The following is a 23397-nucleotide window of genomic DNA, read 5'->3' as shown; positions in this document are numbered from 1 at the left end:
GAACAGAGCCAAGAGTAGATAAAGCAAGAGGACCAGCTGGGAGGCTGCTGAATGAATATAAGGGGAGATGACAGTGATCCGATTTAAGGAGACAGCAGTGGAAATGGAGAACAGCAGATGGTTTTGAAAAATACTCAGAGGGTAAAAATGATAAGAAGTGGTAACAGCCCTGGCCGGTTTGGCTCAGCGGTTAGAGCGTCCGCCTGCGGTCCGGAGAGACCCGGGTTCGGTTCCCGCTAAGGGCATGTACCTCGGTTGCAGTTTGTCCCCGGCCCTGGTTGGTCGTGCGGGTGGCAGCCACTCGATGTGTCCCTTCACATCGATGTTTCCCTCTCTCTCCCTCCCACTCTATCTGTACAAAAAAATGGAAAAATGTCCTCGGGTGAGGATAAAAAAAAAAAAAAAAAAGAAGTGGTAACAGACGGGACTTGAGGGTAAGGGAGAGGATGGTTAACGACGACTCCCAAATTTCTGGCCTAAGCACTGCTGGAGCTATTGAGTAAGAATAAAAAATAGAAAACAAATACACAATGATTTTTCTGGTAGGCGAGTGGGCAAGAACATTATGAGTTTAGTTTTCCTGAACCTGGGACACCTGAGAGCTACCTCGGCAAAGATGCCAGGCAAGTCACTGGACAGAGGGGTGGAGGGATTTGAGCAGGTCTGGTGGAGGTTCAGATTCGGGAATTATCAACATAGCAGTGGCGCTGGATGTTCTGGGAGTAGATCCGTCTGACCAGGGCGATCATAAGGAAGGCTTAGTGGTAAACTTGGGGAGCTCCAACACTAAAAGGGTAGAACAGGGGTCAACAAAAGAGAATGAGTGTCTGAGGAGAAGTAAGCAGTTACCAGAGAGGCAACCATGTGGTTTGGAAGGTGTTTATAAATCCAGATTTCCTCCGACTCCCTTTCCAAGCACGTGATGTCAGCGAGAGACTACAGATTTTATGCTTCTAAAAAAGAGGGATCTAGTCTTCGATTTAAACTAAGTGAATCTTGATAAGTTACAGAAGTGTGGGCACAGGCACTGAGAACAGGGCACAGGCACCGTTCGGTGCAGCTGGTCGAGTCCATCGTGGGCTGCGGTCAGCAGCGGTCATCCTCTGAACTACCAGCTCTAAGAAGGATGCCTCTTCTAATAGCTTCTGACAAAAAAGGGCATCCAGATGTCAGCTGAGGCCCGTGTGGGCACTGGGACGTGAATGCCATGGAGGAGGAGAGGTCTAGATACTCACTCAATGTTTTTTGAAGAAACTGCGAGCCAGGTACTCACGATGGCAGTCAACTCCACCCAGCGGAGCTTGACACACTCGTCGGGGCTGGGCCACCCCAGACTCTGGTAGTCACGCTTTTTTCCTGGAAAGAAAGCACGTCATCAATGACACACCTGCAAAGGAACAGAATCCAGGGTGTCTTCTGCCCTGGTGATTGATTGGCGTATTTATTCTTCTAGTCTTCGGAATTTCTACCATACAGAGAACTAATTAAAATCCTGTCATTCACAGCAACGGGAATAAAGATCATCTCTGAGCAAAGCCTTGTTCTCAAAGATAGAGGATTAAGTACAAATAAATGAGTCCTTCACTGGATTTAAGACTAATCAACATGAGATAAGGGTTAAGATATTCTTTAATGTTACCATTCTTACCAAACTTAATTTTCAACTGTCTGCATTTTGATCATAAAGACAACTAACTCTACATTAGTTGGGAGAAACACGTCTCTAAAGCAGTTCTCAACCTGGTCCTATTAACACTGTGGGCTGGACAATGCTTTGCTGTGGGGACTGTCCTGAGCTTTGGAGGACACAGCAGCATCCCTGGCCTCTACCCACTCTGTCAGGAGCACCCTTCCCCCGATGTGACAACCAAAACTGTCTCCAGATATTGCCAAGTCCCCTGGGAGGGAACAACCAGGCCCGGGAGAGAACCACTGCTGTAAAGAAGCAGCAGGGTGGGAACAGTGATGATAATGAGAGGCTGTTTCCAGGGCACTGACTGTGTTCAGGTTCTGTGCTACATGCTTTACATTCATAATTTCATGAGGCAGGTTTTCTTTTTTATAAAGAGCTTTTCATTTATTTATTATTATTTTATTTAAAAATATTTTAAATTGATTTTTAGAGAGAGAGAGCGAGAGAGAGATAGAAACATCAATGAGAAAGAAACATCGATTGGCTACCTCTTGCATGCCCCACACTGGGGATCGAGCCCACAACTCAGGCATGTGCCCTGACGGGCAGTTGAACCGGTGACTTCTTGGTGCATGGGTCAACGCTCAACCACTGAGCCACACCAGCTGGGTTTTAAGGAGCTCTAAAAAATTGTTTTTTATTGTTGATTTTAGAGAGAGAGAGAGAAACATCAATTTGTTGTTCCACTTATTTATATACCTTGACCAGGGATTGAACCTGCAACCTTGGTGTATCAGGACAACACTCTAACCAATTAGCTACCCGGCCAGGACCATGAGGCAGGTTTTAAACCTCACTTGTCAGGTGAGGAAATGGAGGCTCAGGGATGTTTAGTGACTTGCCCACGGTCACCTGGCTGGTGGGTGGCAGGGCTGGGATGTACATCCGGGTCTGCTAATGAGCTGCAGGCCCCAATCACCCTGCCACTCACACCTCCACAGGGCTTTCAAAGCTGTTTGCAGATGTCCTTCCCAAGTACTACCTTTTGGGTGGAGGCCCTTTACTCAGATCAAATCCCCAAGAAAAAAGCAGAACTGAGTCTTGTCTGGAAGGGTTCTTCTGAAGGAATTATAATCAAATGAACAGGAAGGGGAACTTTCATTCTGTGTAGCTCTTTTTATATTGTAGGAATTTACCAACAATAGAAAATCGTTTAAGGGACAGGCAGGGCTTTAGATTTTAATAAAACAGAAAATAAGTTTAGAAGAGTTTCAAATAAACTCTGTTTAAATTAACAAATTATCAAACAACAAGTGTTGGCGAGGGTGTGGAGAAAAGGGGACTCTAGTACACTGCTGGTGGGAATGCAGACTGGTGCAGCCACTATGGAAAACAATATGGTGCTACCTCAAACAATTAAAAATTGAACTTCCATTTGACCCAGTGATCCCACTGCTGGGAATATACCCTAAGAAGCCTGAAACACCAATCAGAAAGAATATATGTACCCCCATGTTCATAGTAGCGCTGTTTACAATAGCTAAGATATGGAAACAGCCCAAGTGTTCATCAGTAGACGAATGGATAAGAAAGCAGTGGTACATATACACAATGGAGTACTATGCAGCTGTAAGAAAGAAAGATCTCTTATCCTTTGAGACGACATGGAGGGACCTGGAAAGTATTATCCTAAGCGAAACAAGCTAAACAGAGAAAGACAAGTATCATATGATCTCACTTATTTGTGGAATATAATGAACATAACAGTCTGAGGAACGGGGTAGTCCCAGAGACGTGGAAGTGGGGTACAGACTGACAATCCCCAGAAGAGGGGGTGGTGGGGGAGAGATAAACCACAGAACTTATATGCATGTGTGCATGAACAATGGACATGGGCAACAGAGCTGGGGACAGGCGGGGAGGGAGGGTAAGGGGGAATCAGTGGGGGGAAAAGGAGAAACATCTGTAACAAAAATAAATAAATAAAAAAAAGAAAGAAAAAATAAATTAACAAATTAATTAAACCATAGATTTCACAATTAAGCTTATTTTTCTTTTATGTTTAAGAAGTTCCCTTGAAAAATATTTGTTGAATACGTGTCACAAGGGCCTGGGAGTTGTGTTAAGACACAAAGGGTGCAGGGAGAAGTAAGAGAACCTGGCCTGTGCTCGCGGTCTGAGGAGGTCGGCATGAACACATCATTCGAACAGGACAGTAAGGGCCAGAGTGAAGGGGTAGCACAGCAGGAGAGAGCAGGGGCAACTAATTTTGCCCGAAGGAACTCATTCTAATTCATTCACGATTCTCCCTTCGCCAAGGAGGGGTTGGCATTTAGTTTGAAGTTTAAGGTATTTTAGCACCTCTGAGGTGGCACAAGGGCATTCCAGGCAGAGGGAGCAGCATGTGCAAAGGGAAGGAGGTAAAATAAGAGCACAGCTGGTTCAAAGAATGGTGCTGAAAGATAGCGAGAGGCTGGGTTACAAAGGGTCTTGCACACCACACCAGAAGTTGGGACTTTGTACTACAATGAGGAGGCTTTGGGCCCACATCTCGCCATCTTGTTTACAGGATATTATAAGAGGTTCTGTTAAATACTTTGCTGAAATCCAGTTCCACTGTGTCTAGTCTATGGCATTTCCCTAGTCTTCCAGTTTAGGAGTCCTCACTAAAAAAATAATGAAATTATTTGTGCATTATTTGTTTTATTAGTTCTTAGAAAATCTATAATGACCCTTAATGATTTCTACTTTCTCCCCGTGGGCTCACAAACTACCTGTTTAATAATTTGCTTAGAACGTTGTCAGGATTCATCACGAGGTTTATCACTTGGAGTGGACAGAATCCATATTTACTTGAAAATTGGGATACAGAACCTTTCCAGTCTTCTCTCCTCTCTTCCAAGCTTTAGAACATGTCACTGTAGTGCCAGGAAGGAGTGCCATGATCTCACCTGCCAGTGCATGCAATGTCCTGCCTGGGCCCACACACTTGAACCCAACCGAAACTGCTTAAGTGCTTCCCTATATCTCAACCATACTGAGTTTTAATGTTCCTTTTAAAAGAAATTGCTAGTTTTTTGTTTGCAAAGGTAATATAGGCTTATTATAACATATTTATAAAATGGAAATGCATTAGAAGAAAATACAAAATCACCTCCAGCCCTATCAGCATCCAGAGATGATCACTTAGGACACTGTGGTGTATTCATACTTCTTTCTGTGTACTTGTTCATTTTAGCGTATTTCATCAAATTTAAGGTGTCACAAACTTTAAGGTGTACATTACTTTGCATGACTTAAGAAACCAAAAGACTGCCAATTATTTAAGACACCATTCATTAGTTGTAAGATGTATCTCAATTGCAGAAATATGGAAATATTAAAAAATGTAGTCAAAATGCAGTATATTTACTATTTTATACAAATTGGAGTATTCTCAACATACAGGCATACCTCAGAGATACTGTAGGCTCAGTTCCAGACTACCAACCACAATAATGAAAATATTGCAATAGAGTGAGTCACACAATGTTTTTGGTTTCCTAGTACATATAAAAGATATGTTTACACTATACTGTAGTCTGTCAAGGGTGCAATGGCAATGTCTAAAAAAAAAAAAAGTACATACCTTAATTAAAAATGCATTATTGCTAAAAAATGCTAACCATCACCAGAACCTTTAGTAAGTCATAATCTTTTTGCTGCTGCAATCTTTTTGCCTTGATGTTGATGGCTGCTGACTGATCAGGGTGGTGGCTGCTGAAGGTTGGGGTGGCTGTGGCAATTTTTTTTTAAATCCTCACCTAAGGATATTTTTACATTTATCTTCAGACTGTGTGTGTGTGTGTGTGTGTGTGTGTGAGAGAGAGAGAGAGAGAGAGAGACAGAGAGAGAGACAGAGAGAGAGAAACATCGATGTAAGAGAGAGACATCAATTGGTTGCCACCCGCATGACCCCAAGTGGGGCCAGGGATGAACCGAAACCAAGGCACGTGCCCTTAGCTGGAATCGACTCCTTGGTCTACAGGCCAATGCTCTAACTGTTGAGCCAAACCAGCCAAGGAGGCTGTGGCAATTTTTTATTTTTTTATTTTCACCTCGAGGACATTTTTCCATTTTCTGTTCAGACAGAGTGTGAGGGAGAGAGAGGAAGAGAGAGAGAAACATTGACGTGAAAGGGAGACATCAAGTGGCTGCCTTCCGCACGACCCAACCAGGGCCCGGGACAAACTGCAACCGAGGTACATGCCTCTAGCGGGAACCGAACCCGGGTCTCTCTGGACCACAGGCCGATGCTCCAACTGCTGAGACAAACCAGCCAGGGCACTGTGGCAATTTTTAATAATGAAATTTTGCCACATCAATTGACTCTTCCGTTCACAACATATTTCTTTGTGATGCTATCTGATAGCATTTTACCACAGATCTTTCAAAATTGGAGTCAATCCTCTCAAACCCTATTGCTGCTTCATCAGCTACGTTTATGTAATATTCGAAATCCTTTGTTGTCATTTCAACAATCTTCACAGCATCTTTAGCAGGAGTAGATTTCATCTCAAGAAACCACCTTCTTTGCTCATCCATAAGAAGCAGCACCTCATCCATTCAAGTTTTATCATGAGATTGCAGCAACTCAGTCACATCTTCAGGCTTCACTTCTAATTCTAGTTCTGCTATTTCCACCACACCTGCAGTTACTTTCTCCCCTTAAGTCTTAAACCCCTCAAAGTCTTCATGAGGGTTGGAATCAATTTCTTCCAAACTTGTTAATGTTGACATTTTGACCTCTTCCTATGAGTCACAAATGTTCTTAATGGCTTCTAGAATAGTGAATAATCTGCAGAAGGTTTTCAATGTACTTTGCCCAGATCCATCAGAGGAATCACTATCTATGGCAGCTAGAGCCCTACAAAATGTATTTGTTAAACAAATCTCAAAAGTCAAAATTACTCCTTGATCATGGGCTGCAGAATAGATGTTGTCTTAGCAGGCATAAAAACGTTGTATATCTTCAACAAAATCTCATTGTACATCTCCAACAGAGCTCTTGGGTGACCAGGTGCTATCAATGAGTGGTGCTATTCTGAAAGAAATCTTTTGTTCTGAGCAGAAGGTCTCAATAGTGGGCTTAAAATATTCAATAAACCATGTTGTAAACAGATGTGCTGACCCCAGGCTTTGTTGCTCCATTTACAGAGTGCAGACAGAGTAGATTTAGCATAATTCTTAAGGGCGCTTGGGTTTTCAGATGGTAAATGAGTGTTGGCTTCAACTAAAAGTCACCAGCTGCATTAGCCCCTCACAGGAGAGTCAGCCTGTCCTTTGAAGCTTTGAAGCCAGGCACTGACTTCTCCATTTTATCTAGGAAAATCCTAGATAGCATCTTCTTCCAATAAGAAAACCTGTTGTTTAGTGACCACCTTCATTAATTATCTTACTAGACCTTCTGGATAACTGGCTGCAGCTTCTACACTGGCACTTGCTCCTTCGCCTTGCACTTCTATGTTATAGAGGTGCTTTCTTTCCTTAAACCTCAAGAACCAACCTCTGCTAGCTTCAAACTTTCCTTCTGCAGCTTTTTCATCTCTCAGCTTTCACACACAGAACTGAAGAGTTAGGGCCTTGCTCTGGTTTAGGTTTTGGAACAAGGGAATGCTGTGGCTAGTTTGATCTATCCAGACCACTAAAACTTTCTCCATGTCAGCAATAAGGCTGTTTCACTTTCCTATCACTTGTGTGTTCACTGGAGTAGCACTCTTAATTTCATTCAATAACCTTTCCTTTGCGTTCACAACTTGGCTAACTGTCTAGCACAGGAGGCCTACCTTTCACCTGTCTTGGCTGTTGACATGACTTCCTCACTAAGCTTAATCACCGATAGCTTTTGATTTAAAGCGAGAGATGTGTGGCTCTTCCTTTCTCTTCAATACTTAGAAGCCACTGGAGGGCTATTAAACTGACCTAATTTCAATATTATTGTGTCTCAGGGAATAGGGAGGCCTAAGTGGAGGGAGAGAGATGGGGGAATGGCCAGTTGGTGGACCAGTTGGAATACACACAACGTTTATGGATTAAGTTTGTAGTGTTATATGGGTGTGGTCCAAGATGCCAAACACAATTACAACAGAACAGCAAAGATTACTGATCACAGACCATATTGTAACAAATATAATAATGAAAAAGTTTGAAATACCAAGACAATTACTAAAATGTGGCCGAGAAACAAAGTGAGCAAATGCTGTTGGAAAAATGGCACAAAAAGACTTGCTCAACACGAGGTTGCCACAAACCTTCATTAAAAAAACACAATTATCTATGAAGCACAGTCAAGGGAAGCATAATCAAAGGAGGTGCGCCTGTGTGCTGTCTGATAAACTGCGTTTGTTCACTTACTAAATCACACACATCGTGCCTGTTCAGTACACGTGCTGCAATTCACGTAGGCAATTACCAGCATTTGGGCTGTTCCCAAATTTTTATTACAAGCAACCCTAAAATCAATAACTTTGTACTTTTATATTTGGCACTTGTAAAATAATTTACTGGGGTAAGTTAGCAGAAGTAGAACTGCTGTCACATTTTTAAATTTTCTGAACATCTAGTCAAACTGTCCCAGAACTCATAATTTATACACATTCAAAGATAATTCAGTAGGCAAAAATGGTACATCATTGTTTATGTTTGCACTTGTTGACTGCTAATGAGGCTAAACATTTTCTCACATGTTTAGTGGCCATTTGTGTTTGTGTGTGTGCATGCGTGTGTAGGTGTGTGTGTATTTGGTGAACTGCCTATATATTTGCACATATTTTATTGAAATGCTCTATTTTTAAAATTGATTTGTAGGTGCTCTTTATGATACTGATATCCTTTGCTTATCATATATTCTATAAATATTCTGCAAAAATATTATACAAATATTCCGCAAAAAACACTTTGTTTCAGTCCTTTGTCTTTCTATTTTATGGTGTTTTCTGGTGCTAGAATTTCTTTTATCTTTCAGCCTTAGAAAGTTCCCTTTCACTTTAAATGTATATATGTAAGTATTTAATTTTCTTGTTTTATGAGTTTAGCACATTTACTATTTAATCCATTGCAGTGTTCATTTCCAAAATAATGTTTTTACAATTTGAACCTTTTTCCCCTGCTACAGAAGACAGACCTAACAAAGAAAGTGTTGCTTTCTTCTGTAACCTGTTAACACATGCTTCCTGAAACAGTAACGCTACTTCATGCTTTTAACTCCGGTCATGACAAAATGTCCTTTTTGGTGTCCTTATTATATTTCATAAGTCACAGTTCATTCTGGGATTTAGCCATTTTACTGTGTGTCTTCTACTTTGAACTTTGGTAAGTACTCCTACCAAATTAAATAAGACATTTTTAGGAAGTTACTTTCAATTTTCAAAGTCCAAGACACTGAAAATGTCCTTTTTTATTTTATTTTTTAAATCCTCACCCAAGGATATGTTTTCATTGATCTTTTACAGAGCGAGAGAGAAAGACGTGAGAGAAACATCGATTGGTTGCCTCCCATACATGCCCTGACCAGGGATTGAACCTGCAACCTAGGTATGTGCCTTGAATAAAACCTGAAGCCTTTTTGGTGCATGAGATGATGCTCCAATCAACTGACCACCTGGCTGTTTTGGTTCAGTGGTTAGAGCATTGGCAGGTGGACCGAAGGGTTGCGATTTGATTCCTGGTCAAGGGCATGTACCTGCATTGCAGGTTTGCTCCCCCGGTGCTGGTTGGGGTCCTATGGGAGGCAACCAATCAATGTGTCTCTCCCACATCAATGTTTTTTTTTCTCTCTCTCCTTCCCTTCCACTCTATATGAAAATCAGTGGAAAAATATCTTTGGGTGAGAATTAACAACAAAAAAAAGATATTTTAAAAAAGAAATTCATCAGCACGATTTTATTGCTAGAAAAGGAAATCAACTGGACTTATGGGATGGTCATGAACTTGAAGTCCAGAGATGGATTTTAGAATAACTATGCAAAAGTAAGATTTTGATATATTTGCATTTTTCCTAGGGAGTTGTGCTAAAACATTTATCTAATACTTAAAGAGATATGACACACAAAATTGTTAGTAGATAGTTAATATGTATTGAGCCCTATGTGCCCTGTTCATTTACATGTATGAACTCATATAATCCTCACAACCACCCTATAAGATATACCCAATTATTACCATTTTGTAGATAAAGAAAATAAGACATAGGGAACTGAATGGTAAAACTGGTGTTTGAGCCCAGGGAGTCACTCTCAAATCCACATTTTTATGTATACCTAGACTTTCAAGTTAAGAGTCAACAGGATATTTAGGCTCCAGATAATAAGAATATAAGCCAACTAACCAACCAATGGTAGAAAAGTGAAGTAACTGTCAAAACAAACTTTATATCAATGACTGGCTTCTTGTTCAGTTAGCCCAATTACTTCTTATCTAATTTAAGTCACAAACATATCCTTCGTGAGAACTGAGAGTGAAATCTGAAAGAAGAAAGTGGCATATTAAACATTCAAATTTACCTTGTGGCCCAGGAGATGCCACCTTTGGGCCAGTGATCTCCAGGTTTGCTTGGTAGCGATGTACATTTTCTGCTTGATTTGATTCTACCTTTTTCCCGGGAGTTTTTTTATGCTCTCCTTTGGGTTTCTTTACACGTTTGACCTGGAATGTGATCTGGGAAATGGAAACATGGTAGGGACAAGTGAGACCAATGATCAAATCTGTCAATGGCTGTGGATATTGGTGGCTGTAAGAAAAACCAGTCCTGTGCTGAGGTTAAGCTTTCTCCTTCAGTTCAGTTTTTAAAGGTCTGAATATAAAATGTTTAGTGAAATAAAAATAGTAACCCACCCTTGAAGAGTGTATAGGACACTGAAAATGAGATGTCTGCACTGGGTAACTCCAGTCTGCAGGCTGTGAGTGTGGCCTCACCCCACCCCGTTTCCTCTGCTTCCTGGAAGAGCTGGCCGTGATAAGGTGCAGGAAATGCTCCTTGCAGCACAATTCCAATGTGAAGGCTGAATGCAGTGTGGAGTGAGGTGGTGCCACACACCCAGTAGAAACATCACACTTTGAAAACTAGGAGCACCCCGTCCCCAAAGACCAGACTACAATTTGGGAAGAATTGAGTTGGCAACTCTTACCCATTCTGTTGCTTCATCATCTTCACTTCTGCAGTCTCCATAGCAGGAGCTTTTGGCCACTCCGTCCTGGGGGCCTTTCTTAAGTACTCGTATCCCCTGCAAGTCCAGACGCCGCCCTTTCATCTCTAATGCTCCCCCAAAGCCTTCCAGAGGCCATGCCTGTTGAAATTCATCCACCAAAGCCAAGATCTCTTCTGACATTTTTGTTTCATCCGAATTCTCTATCTCATCAGAACCATTGCTTTCTTCAACTACTGTACCTGAAATTCAAGGGCCAGCATGTTATAAAAAAGTACATAGTATTCATCCAAGTGTTTGAGTGACTCCAACCTTGCTTTTTGAGAAAAGGTTTGGCTCTAGTTACAGGCACTACTCTAGCCTGCTTTCATAAAAATACCATTTGGCATCTTCATAATTCATTACAAAATATCATCTTTGTCATGTAGCTTTTGTCAGAAGCCTGGCTGAGAACAATGTCAGCAGCAGCGCGATGGCAGGTAGTCACAGCTTATGTCCCCAGGGGGCATCAGGGTGGCTATTTTATATATGGATTTTTTGCAAAAAAGACCAGTTTGCTCTAGATATAAGACATACATGGCAAAGATAAAGTTTATTATATGCTATTTATTTAATGTGGGATTCTTCAGGCTTTATTCAACAGCATATGAAATATTATAGCTGCATGTCCAGACCATATAGTCTAATTGCCTTAAGTAAACAATGATTTAATAGGAAATTACTCTAATTCCACATGAAGGCTCCCATTTTCACTAATGGCTGATACAGGAAATGGCAATATGCTAGTAATAAAATAGTAACTTTTTTCTACAAATGGTTATCAAGATATTATTTGAATCTTTAGAGATTCTTTCTTCTGAGAAGTCATGCTTCCATTATTATACACTGAAGGCTATACAACCCTACAAAGCTCCCCTCTATGCTTAATTAGGAAGCTTAGAGGTAAGTTACTCTGAGTTTCTTAATAGAATGCCTTCCTTAAAAAAAACACAACTTTACTACTTATGTTATTTTGAATTACATGACTGAATCTTATACTGTGTGTTCCATGAAAGTTATCTCCAATCCTTTTTGGAAGTAGTGAGGGTATACAAACAAATAACAAAATGAAATACCTACTTTTGTAATATGTACCCACTGGACCATCTGAGAGCTTGGGGCTAATTGCTCACAAAATGCTAGTCTACATTATCCCACTGATCTTCAATAGGTAATTCTAACTTGCTTGGTGATTTAGAACATGGTACTAAAAAGGCTGGGGTCAGGAATCTCATTTCCATATTGGCCCCTCTTAGAAATGCACAGGATTAGTCTCCGAGGAGGCTTGGGGGTGAGAAAGATGGCTGACTACCATGGCTAATAACTCGGAGCTTTGAGCCCTACTCAGAGAAGATGCAGGGTCACCCTTACCTCTGGTGGCATCTCTGTCTCCCATCCCCCATTCTATTCCAGAGAGTGGGAAGGCCTGTTGTTAGTACCACCAGAATCTCTGTCATTCTTTCTTGAAAAAGCTATAGGGCTCTTCTATTTGTAACAAGTGACCACAAAATGTACTACTGCCCTTTCAAGGAAGTTTCTTTTAGATTTTCTGAACCAATCTGCTGGTCTCTACTGATGATGATGATAATGATGATGACGACGATGAATGAAGTTCTGAAACAAGTATAAAGTAAAATAGGGGTTTGCAAAGGCTTTTCTTCACAATATTCAGATATAAATGGTTGGTTACTTGCCTAAATTTATGGCCAGTAGTATAAATGTAGGGTTGACAAAGTGTTTTAATTTTCAGTTTCTATCTTATTTGTTACTATACTCTGAATGTCCAACATTTTACCTAGCACAGAGCAGGCACAGAATGAATTAGTGGGAACTCATAAATAATTTGGTATGTGAGGTTCTGGAGAATCTTCTGCTCCTGTCCTTTCCTTGTCCTGCTGACTTAACCCAGCTAAATGGTAAGCAACAGAAAGGTAGGTATATCTTTAGCATAATGAGTAGCATACTATGTCACTTACAAATTTCTCAGTAGCTAACCCAGGAAAGCATCCGGACAAGGTTACTATAGAGATCCCAAACAGCAACTCAGAGAATTTCCTGGCATCTGACCTGCAGCAACACTGCTGTCTGAAAGTATTCCTCGTGCTGTTCTGGCTTCCTCTCCTTCCTTCTCCTGTGGATACTGTGGGATTGCATGCACCCAGTCCTGAGACTGAAAAGGGTTTTTGACTAATTTGGCCACAGCCAAGAGTATGGGTTTAAAATAAAAGTGGCTTTTGGCCAAAGGGAGACTGCAGGTAACTAAGTCTCCAGCGTACAGTTAGAGCTGCATATGGATGCTGTTGGGAAGCCCTAGTTACTATTTAGAAGGCATTCATGTGGTTTAGTTGCAGAGTTCCCAAAGGTTAATGCTTCTCTATGCCTTACCATTAGGTAATATACATCATTATTAAAAAGTTCTTAGAGAAAGGGGTAAAAATCAAGAGACCTGCTGGCAGCCAGGTGGCTGCTGGGGTGGGGGTGGGGTGACAGCAATTCCTCAAGACTACTACACAAAGGTGAGGAATAGGGAGATCATAAATGTGCTGAATTAGAAAACAAAATAAACCAGTCTTTATTTAGTCGGAGCCTACTGTGTGCCCATCTAGATGTATAAGCTATGTAAGTGGAAACAAAAGGAATAGGAACTTGAAGAATCTGACCTTAGGAATTAAATGAATTTATAATCAAGATGAAGACACAAAGCCATACACATTAAACAAGAGAACAGATACATTGAAATATTTTTTACAAGGGAAAAACATATTTGATTGTAGTCACGAAATGCTTCCTAAAGGAAGGCAGACTACACGGCAGGATTTAGACAGTATGGAGGGCCAGGGAGGGACTCCCAGGGTGACGACACTGAAAAAGCATGCACACACAGACTCACAGACCCACACACATGGAGACTATACAGGCACAGGGAAGGTGCATGTAAAGGCATTACTAATTTCAAATTAACTAGAACAAAAAACTGTATATAGATGCTTTCAGCAAACAAGAGACTTAGGGAAGGTGGGAGGCATTGCGAATGTCTGGGAAAGTGAGGAAGAAGGGTCATTGTAAAGGAGCTTCTTGTTGGTTAAGCAGAATACAAGATGGGAGCCATAGTATCTGTAAAGGTTAGAGTAATAAATCAGTTGGTGTATTTGGGAGTGGGGAGGGGGGTAAGGAGAACAGGACAGAGGATGAAGAGATCAATTAGAGAGGAGTTTCAACAATCTACATCGTTATATGAAGGGAGGCTGATTTCAGGTGAGGGTAAAGAGGCTTTTTAAAACAGGAGAGGAAGAGGTATGTGAGGAAATTTCAATGAAGAAAAATTAATGGAATTTGGTAATTAAATGGATATAACAGCAAAGAAAAGGGTAAATTCAAAGATGATTACAAGATTTTATTTATTTATTTTATCCTCACCCGAGGACATTTTTCCATTTTTTTGTTCAGGTAGAGTGGTAGGGAGAGAGAGGAACAGAGAGAGAGAGAAACATCGATGTGAAAGGAACACATCGAGTGGCTGCCACCCGCACAACCGACCAGGGCCGGGGACAAACTGCAACTGAGGTACGCGCCCTTAGCGGGAACCGAACCCGGGTCTCTCAGGACCGCAGGCCATCGCTCTAACCGCTGAGCCAAACTGGCCAGGGCAAAGATGATTACAAGATTTTAAAGCTTAATGTGAAACACTGGGCTTTTTACTGTGTGAATGAGTTTTGGAATCTATGGATAAGACAACAGAATGCTGTTTACAAGGACAATGGAGTTAGAAAAGGGCAACAAGATAAAGGATAAGGATTTGTGAACCCTGAGAAAGAAGACACTTCTAAGAAGGGCTCCTGCTGGCTAACTGGGCTCAGATTTTAAAATACAGCCTAGCAGTGGGGCCTCTCCCCCCATCCCCCAGCCTGCCCCCAACAAAGTATCCTTCAGGGAGAAGCATGCACTGAACTCTCTGCCTGCACTGTGTTTCTGCCATCTGAGCCAGCCCTTACAAAGGCGTTCCTGGAATCCTCGTTCAACCAATGGGACTCAGGCTTTCCCTGTCCAACTGGAGCTGTGCATCTCTGACCAATGGGAGTAACTCTATTCTGATCAGTCAGGACAGTGCCTCTTGGACCAATCAAATTGCAAAGATTTGGAGTCCTCATTTGCATGAGGACAAACCAATCAGGAACCAGGGGTGGGCACTTCTATCTAAACAAGCCAGCTACCCTCTGGCTCTGAGAGCACGCTTTCCCTTTCCACCAAGATAGTATTGCATTTCCCTGGCTAGAGCTGATACATCCATCTCGCCAGAGCAGATCAGAGCAGACCAGTGTAGAGTGGAAGAGCGCAGAGTAGACCAGACCAGATCAGAGCTGAACTGCCTGGCTGAAGAGGGGCCTGGCTCCAGGGCTGCCTCACAGACGTGCTGTATCACAATTGAGCTGTTTGCACTGAATAGTTACCTTCTTCACCACACACCAAGTTGGGAATTCCTGTTGGCCTTGAATTGGCCAATGACCATTGGTTGACAGATTTTAGATGCTTGTTCATTAATTCGTTTAAACATTTGTTGCTGCATCTCTAACAATGTGCTGAAGGCTTGGAATATAACAACCCATAGAGCTTATAGTCTAGGCTAGAATGGATGGACATATTTCCAGACATTGTTCAATAAGCAGTTGGAAATACAGAATTCAAGTTTGGTGAGTGGTCTGGACTGTAGAAGGATCTCAGAAGGTTTTTAATTGTGCTTAAAGCAAGAAGAAAAAGTAAATATTAGACTTGCTGCTTGTGGGACAGATGATGATATAAACTGAAAACACAGAGACTGGGACCTACACATCTATGTTATTTCCTTTGACTTCATGAACATGTACCCTTTTTTACACTAGAGAAGGGAGAATAAATATTGTGAAGTGAAGAGACTATGAGCACCCTCGGTGAGGCTTATATGACTTCATGTTTTTATTCACTTGGATAAATCCTGTCTCAGGGTCCTAGTAAAACTTATAGTTGAGTTTTAGCCACTTTAGGTAATCTGTCAAGAATCACAGGGACTAGGGAAAAGTGCTGAGAGATGAAGAGTACCATATGTTGTCCTAATTTAAAAAGGAAAAAAAAAATCTGAAAAATAAGAAGAGAAAAGAAGTCCAGTACAATATTGCCATGTTTGAGACACACCTGGAGATTCATGACTAAGCCTGAGCACCTCAGTTTAAGAGACTGTCAAAGCAGAGCACATTCACAGAAAAGTGACTTGGTGAAAAGACTCAAAACTATGTTAATAAAGAAGGACTGAGGAAACCAAGAGCACCCCGGCCCCTGGCATAAAGAGTTGCTGATCTACTGCACACACAAAATTCAGGCTTGAAAAATATTTTGCTATAAAGTTTTTATTATTTATTTTTTAATCCTCACCTGAGGCTATTTTTCCATTTATCTTCAGATAGAGGAGGGAGAAAGAGATGGAGAAACATCGATGTGAAAGGGACACACCGACTGGTTGCCTCCTGCACAACCCCAACCAGGGCTGCAGACGAACCGCAACTGAAGTACGTGCCCTTGGCCGGAATAGAACCCACGACTCATTGGTCCATGGGCCGACGCTCTACTGCTGAGTCAAACCGGCCAGGGCTATAAAGTTTTAAAGTTTTATTTTTCATTCTAGAGACATTACTTTAAGGTTGGGGAAGGGACTAGAAGCCCTAACATAAGAGTAGTTCAAGGAAATGAGGACATTTAGGTGAAGGGAGCATAAACATGAGGGGGTGGGGGTAGGGAGGAATAATTATCATCAAATATCTAAGAAAATGTGGTATTTAAAAAAATATATTTTTATTGATTTTTTTTTTTTTTTTTGAGAGAGAGAGGAAGGGAGAGATAGAAACATCGATGAGAGAGAACTATCGATTGGCTGCCTCCTGCATGCACCCTACTGGGGGTCGAGCCTGCAACCCAAGCATGTGCCCCTGACCTGGAATCAAACTGGCAACTTTTTGGTGCATGGGACAATGCTCAATCCGCTGAGCCACACCAGCCTGACAGAAAACATGATATTAATGAGAGAAAGATGCATTTTGTTAGCCTCAGAGGACAGGACTAGAAATGAGAAGTCATAGTACATCTCAATATTAAAAAGACTTTTGAACAGTCAGAAAGTGGAATGGGCTGGCTACCCAGGGAGAGAGATCGAGCCCCCAATGCTTGGATAGGAAGCAAAAGCCAGACAATGACTTGGGGATACTACTAAGAGGGAGCATAACATCAGAAGGTGATTAAAAGAAGGTGACAAGAAACAATATGAATAATCTAGGAAGAGAGATTTCAAGAGTTTTAGGGAGCAGAGAATAGAGAGATGAGTGCTATTTTCAAAACAAAACAGACTGACAATAAACGGAGGTTAAAGATCATACATTCAAAGAGATGACTGGCCAAAGAAAGTCTTTCCTTTAAAATCTGACTCAAAACATCTCCTTCAGAAAGTCATATATTTTGCATCTCTCTGATGATTACTGATGTTAAGCACCTCTTCATATGTCTCTTAGCCATTTGTATGTCCTGTTTGGAGAGGTGTCTATTTAGTTCCTCTGCCCATTTTTTAATTGGGTTCTTTGTCTTCCTTTTGTTGAGCTGAATGAGCACTCTCTCTCTCTCTATATATATATGTAGGAAATTAACCCCTTATCTGATATATCATTGGCAATGATACTCTTCCATACAGTGGGTTGCCTTTCCATTTTGATGATTGTATCTTTTGCTGTGCAGAAGCTTTTTAGTCTGATGTAGTCCCATGTGTTCATTTTCTCCTTTGTTTCTGTTGCCTTAGGTGATGTATCAGTGAAAATTCTGCTGCGTATGATGTTCAACATCACTAATCATCAGAGATGCAAATTAAAACAACAATGAGGTATCACCTCACACCTGTCAGAATGGCCGCCATCAACAAATCATCAAACAAGTGTTGGCGAGGGGGTGGAGAAAAGGGGACTCTAGTACACTGCTGGTGGGAATGCAGACTGGTGCAGCCACTATGGAAAACAATATGGAAAACAAAAAATTTTACAAAATTGAACTGCCATTTGACCCAGTGATCCCACTTCTAAGAATATACCCTAAGAAGTCTGAAACACCAATCAGAAAGAATATATGTACCCACATGTTCATAGCAGCACTATTTACAATAGCTAAGATCTGGAAACAGTCCAAGTGTCCATCAGTAGATGAATGGATAAAAAAGCTGTGGTACATATACACAATGGAGTACCATGCAGCTGTAAGAAAGATCTCTTATCCTTTGAGACGACATGGAGGGACCTGGAAGGTATTATCCTAAGCAAAACAAGCCAAACAGAGAAAGACAAGTATCATATGATCTCACTTATTTGTGAAATATAATGAACATAACAGTCTGAGGAATGGGGTAGTCCCAGAGACGTGGAAGTGGGGTACAGACTGACAATCCCCAGAAGAAGGGGTGGTGGGAGAGAGATAATCCACAGAACTTATATGCATGTATGCATGAACAATGGACATGGGCAACAAAGCTGGGGACAGGGTGGGGAGGACGGGAGGGGGGAATCAATGGGGGAAAAGGAGAAACATCTGTAACAAAAACAAATTAATTAAAAAAAAAAGTCATATATAATTAACACCAACAGGTTTGAGTGCTGGACTGTGGTTTCTGAAGATAAACAGGTGTATTCTACCTTGAAGAAAGATACCATAGAAAGATGCCCCTTTGTCTCACAAAATAGAAAGTGTGCCCTACGGAATTGGACAAATTTGGTTTCAAATTAAGACTCCACCACCACAGGATGTTGGGCAATTCTGTCTTGAGTTCTAGTGTCTTCTTTAAAAGGCAGTGATCTGTTTCTGAAGTCAGAGTGTAAAGCCTGTCATAGTTAATGCATAAACAATGGCATACAAGTTCCAGCCAGCGATCAGATAGCTCAAACGGTCTCATCATTCGGACTGAGGTGGGTAGGAAAATGATTAACTTCTGAGAAGAACACAATCATGAGTTTTCATTTGCACCAGTGGCGTTCTTCCTTCCTTTAGATGGGCCCATAGAGCAAGAGAAAACAAAATTCCAAGAAGATAATCTAGAAATGCAAATATGGAATCTTTCCTCTAATAACACTCATGAAAGCTGTCAGGGTTCCCTTTAACTGAACAGATGTTTAGTGGGCAGATACTACATGTATGTGCTTATGAGGACTTTGGCTCATAAGCAGCTTCAAAGTCTAGAAGCAGTAGAGTCATCCCTATGTTTGCAGAAGTGAACATTTGAATATTTACTTAGTTACAACTGTACCAGGCACTAAAATAAATGTTTCCCCAAGATGTTTCATTTAAATACTCAAAACCACTCTCAGGCATTTTTTTGTTTGATTATTTTTAAATTAAGGAGGTAAGAAAGGCTCAACAAGACTAAGTAACTTGCCCACGAATTAATAAGTAGCATGTGGTAGAGCCAGGACATGATACAATTCCTTCCACATCTAAGGTTTAACGCAGAGGAATTCTGTACTCGATAATGAGAAATTAAAGCAGTGGCTTTCAAATGTTAACCAGAGACACAACTTTCACCAATCTTTAGCAAAATTAGAAAGAAAACAAAGACAGATGTATTAAGTTATAATCTCTCCCCCCCTACACATGGACACTTATGTACAGATACACTTCTGTAGCTGCAAGGTTGCCAATGGTCCATTTCTCAGAAAGACTCATGTCTATTTTGAGATTGTCTTTGTACCTTTTTGACACTAAAATGTTCTTTGCTTTATATAATGGTGCTAACAGGTTCTACTTTTCTTTTAAAATACCTTACCCATGAAAAAATAAAGCTGTGCTCTGGCCGGCCTGGCTCAGTGGTTAGAGCGTCGGCCCGTGGACCAGAGAGTCCCAGGTTTGGTTCCCACTAAGGGCATGTACCTCAGTTGCAGTTTGTCCCCGGTCCCGGTCCCGGTTGGGGTCGTGTGGGTGGCAGCCACTCGATGTGTCTCTCTCATATCGATGTTTCTCTCTCTTCCTCCCTCTCTCCCTCCTGCTCTATCTGAAGATAAATGCAAAAATGTCCTCGAATGATAAAAAAAAAAAAAATAAAGCTGTAATCATTCAAACACCTACTTCTGAGAACTACAAACAAAATAACAGTTTAGGGAATCAGAGGCCTGAGAATAATTTTAATTATGCCACCTACTGAATATCTTAGGCAAGGTACTTAAGATCACTGGGTCTCAATTTTCTCACCTATCAGATGGGCTTAGTGATAAAACCCACAAGGTTAATACATACCTTATAATGCATTGTAAATTTTAAGTACCACAAGAAGGTAGTGATTACCATAACAGTTTATAGTTACTAGAGAGGGCACTAACTTTTTTCCCCATACATCTAAATTCTGGGAGTACCTTCATTTGAAATCTCCTTAGATACTGACAAGCCCATGGACACTGCAAGTTGTACAAGTTAGCATGTTCATACCAGAGGGTTTCCAAGATGCATTATGAGACAGAAAAATTCCACTTTTTAATACAAATAGTGTGTTATAATAAAAGCCAAGAATTTTTGTATTATATTTTTGGAGGAAAATTTAAAAAATACAAATAGTAAAACCAGTAAAAGTCATCATCATACTAGAGATTACATTAGCTATCTGAAAAGGAATCCACCCTAACAGACAGTCTGCATGATGCTGAAGGGACCTGAAACACACCTTGTCTCAGCCGGGTAATTGTACTGTATCCTCAGCAGGGATGGAACAGCACTACGGGGGGAGCATGGAACTAAAGAACTTAGGTGCTAGGTTAGAATCTGTCTGAAGCGATGATGTATTCAGAAATTGGCGAGACAGAAAGATTTTGATTGGCTTTATTCTGAGTTGTCTAGGAACAAAGACTCTAATGTGGAAGTCATGAGTATTTTGGTCACTAGGGAGTTGTACTGTACAGGAATAGGGACTGTTTCTATCAATTGAATAAAACACCCTTAACATAATCAGTTTCATTTGTGTTAACTGAATTTATCAAGCAACCTCCTGATGTCCGTTTGGCTGTGTGGGTGCCTGATGCCAGAAAGAGACATGAGTCTGTCAGGCACCAGAGAGGAGTTGCTTCCTTGGAAATGAATAAACTGGCCGTTTAGTTTAAGATCCAATTTCTTTTGAGTTGGTAAATGGGTATTAGTTTCCTTAAAGCCCAACAGTTTCTGGTAGAAATGATGAAACTAATTTTCTAAACCTGCAAAGGTAAAGGTCATAATTTCTCGTTGAGGTGTTGCTTGTATCTCTTAGACATCGTTTTTTATATACAATTCCACTTAGAAGAAAACAAGACTTTGTAATTGCTAAATATGTTAATCCAAACTACACACAAAGGCAAATGCCACATTTTATTATATTGATGAATATTTACTGTACACAGAAATATAAAGTTATATAGGACATGGTATGTAAGAAGCCCAGTCTGATGGGAGACAAGACATACAAGTGACTGTTGTTGCATGACATGTGCCATCACATAAAGTGGAAATAAGACAGCAGATGGAACAGCGAAAGGCTTGGAGCCCTTTGCGAATGACATTTGAGCTGATCTTGGCGCTGTAGAGGAGTTGTTCATGCAAAGCAGAGTACAGGGGCCATTCCCAACCTGTGCAGACATGGCGGCTCACGGCAGCACTGATGTGAGGGGACTGGTGAGAGGTTTGCACTTTCGGCCACGTGCAGTACTAGCAGGTGGTTCCATTAAAGACAAGATCAAGGGGCAAACTGTCACATATCCCATTCTAAGACGTTTGGACTTTCCCTATAAATAATAGAGAGCTACTGCAAAATTTAAATGTAGGCAACTTACCTGATCAGATCTTATTTTAGGAACAACTCTTTGCTTACACAAGAAATTGGTGACAAGGTTTACTTTTGCTTTTTAGCTTTTGTACCATTACATGTACTATTTCTCTCTTTTACTCATTCTTATTCCCTCCCTCCTTCCCTCTCTATTTCTTAGATAGATTGAAGTAAGAGACTAGATAATAAGGAACCTATTTAAGAGGCCATGCAAAAGCCCAGGCAGAAATGAAGAAAGTCTGAATTCAGACGGGAGAAGGAATAGATGAAGATAAGATTCAACCAGACTTAGGAACTGACCAGATATAGTGGTGACTGAGTGAGCTGCAGCGCCATTAACAGAAACCAGGAAGTCAGACATCAGAAGCAGTTCAGGAAATAGGACAATGTGACAATGAAGACAAGTTCAAGTTGGGACGTGTTCAGCTGGAAGTGCATGTGGCACACCCAGAGAGAGCTCTAGAAGGGGAATGAGATCTGGAGTTGCAGAGAATATCTCAGCTGAAAAGACAGATGTGGAGTCACTCCAGGTATGTGAAACACCAAGACATAACACACAGAGGAGCAAGAAAAGAAGGCCAAGGTTACGATCCTGGTGAACTCAACAAATAAGAGGCAAAGTAAAGAAGTAAAAGAAATAGAAAAAGATGTTCTCAAGACAGGAAGAGAGCCGAGAGCAAGTGATATCCCAGAAGCCAAGAGGAGAAGAACATTTTAAGAAGTGGGAAGTTGTGCATAGTTCCAAATGCAGTAAATTTTGGTTAAGTAGGATGAGTATTAAAAACAAGTCATTTATTTAGGCAATTATGGAATTAACTCAAAGTGTGGTCATAAAATGGGATTTTAGGAGGGGGGTCTGGTAGGTATGACCATTATTCCAAATTTTTAAATTTTGTTGGATTAGCATTAATATAACTTATCTTGCTTTTTTTCAATGACTTACTCAACAGACTAATGACATTAAGAGGAGCAGTACATAAACAAAACAAATTTGTCCTAGCAAAAGACAGGGAGGCAGAGAAAAAAGAAAGAAGCGCGAAACTACAATGTAATAAACAAGCGACTGCTGAAAGAAGGAAGCAAACTCCTGAGTGGAGAAAAGCCTGAGCTTAAAGCCTGAGAGTTGATTTTATCCCAGAAGCATGGCTCAGGTCAAATCAACTTACTTTCAAGTCTAAGGACATCTGAGTCCCTCCCTGAATTCTCAACAGAGAGTACTGGGTCCTCCTCTGTTCCTGCCTCAGAGGGCTCTTCTTCAGCAGCATCCAGTGACTGCGAGTTGTCAAAATATTTCTGTTTGTCATGGCTGTTGTCCAGGGTTTTCTCATGACAATGACCTCAATGACAAGAGACACAGATACAGCACATTAGAAACATCTCTCTTCTGTAGTGGTCCCACGGCTCGAGGTCCCCAAGCATCAAGAAGAGCAAAAAGGCGATAGTGTCAGTCTTTCTCCAGCAGCACATACAAAATCAGTGAGCTGGAGAGATCACAGCCAGATCATTACCATGACTCAAGATGTAGAACTAAGTTCAAGTTTCACCTGCTAGGCTATAGTGAGAACCAAGTATTTGGGGTAAAAAAACGGTAACAACAAAGATCACGCCCCAAGATCTCATTCCAATTCATAATGAATGACCATGAAACATTTCTTTGAAAGTCAAAAACATCGTTTGCCTTGTACCTAAATAAATCTGGAGATAGATGAATT

General features: G+C 41.0%; 1 protein-coding gene across 2 annotated transcripts in view; it reads right to left on the bottom strand.

Moving 5' to 3' along the window:
* Window positions 1–23397, bottom strand: part of TTC17 (tetratricopeptide repeat domain 17) — a 97408-nt gene that overhangs the window by 14905 nt on the left and 59106 nt on the right. For both annotated transcript variants that reach the window (XM_036258010.1, XM_036258011.1), the window contains exons 17-20: window positions 22852–23022; window positions 10798–11057; window positions 10174–10327; window positions 1236–1356 (exon numbers count right to left, since the gene is read on the bottom strand). In XM_036258010.1, coding sequence (XP_036113903.1) covers window positions 1236–1356; window positions 10174–10327; window positions 10798–11057; window positions 22852–23022 — 706 coding nt within the window. The remainder of the gene's footprint in view (window positions 1–1235; window positions 1357–10173; window positions 10328–10797; window positions 11058–22851; window positions 23023–23397) is intronic.

This window comes from Molossus molossus, unplaced genomic scaffold (genome assembly GCF_014108415.1).
Source record: "Molossus molossus isolate mMolMol1 unplaced genomic scaffold, mMolMol1.p scaffold_m16_p_13, whole genome shotgun sequence".
Lineage (NCBI taxonomy): Eukaryota > Metazoa > Chordata > Mammalia > Chiroptera > Molossidae > Molossus > Molossus molossus.
This window is presented reverse-complemented; position numbering and strand designations above follow the sequence as displayed.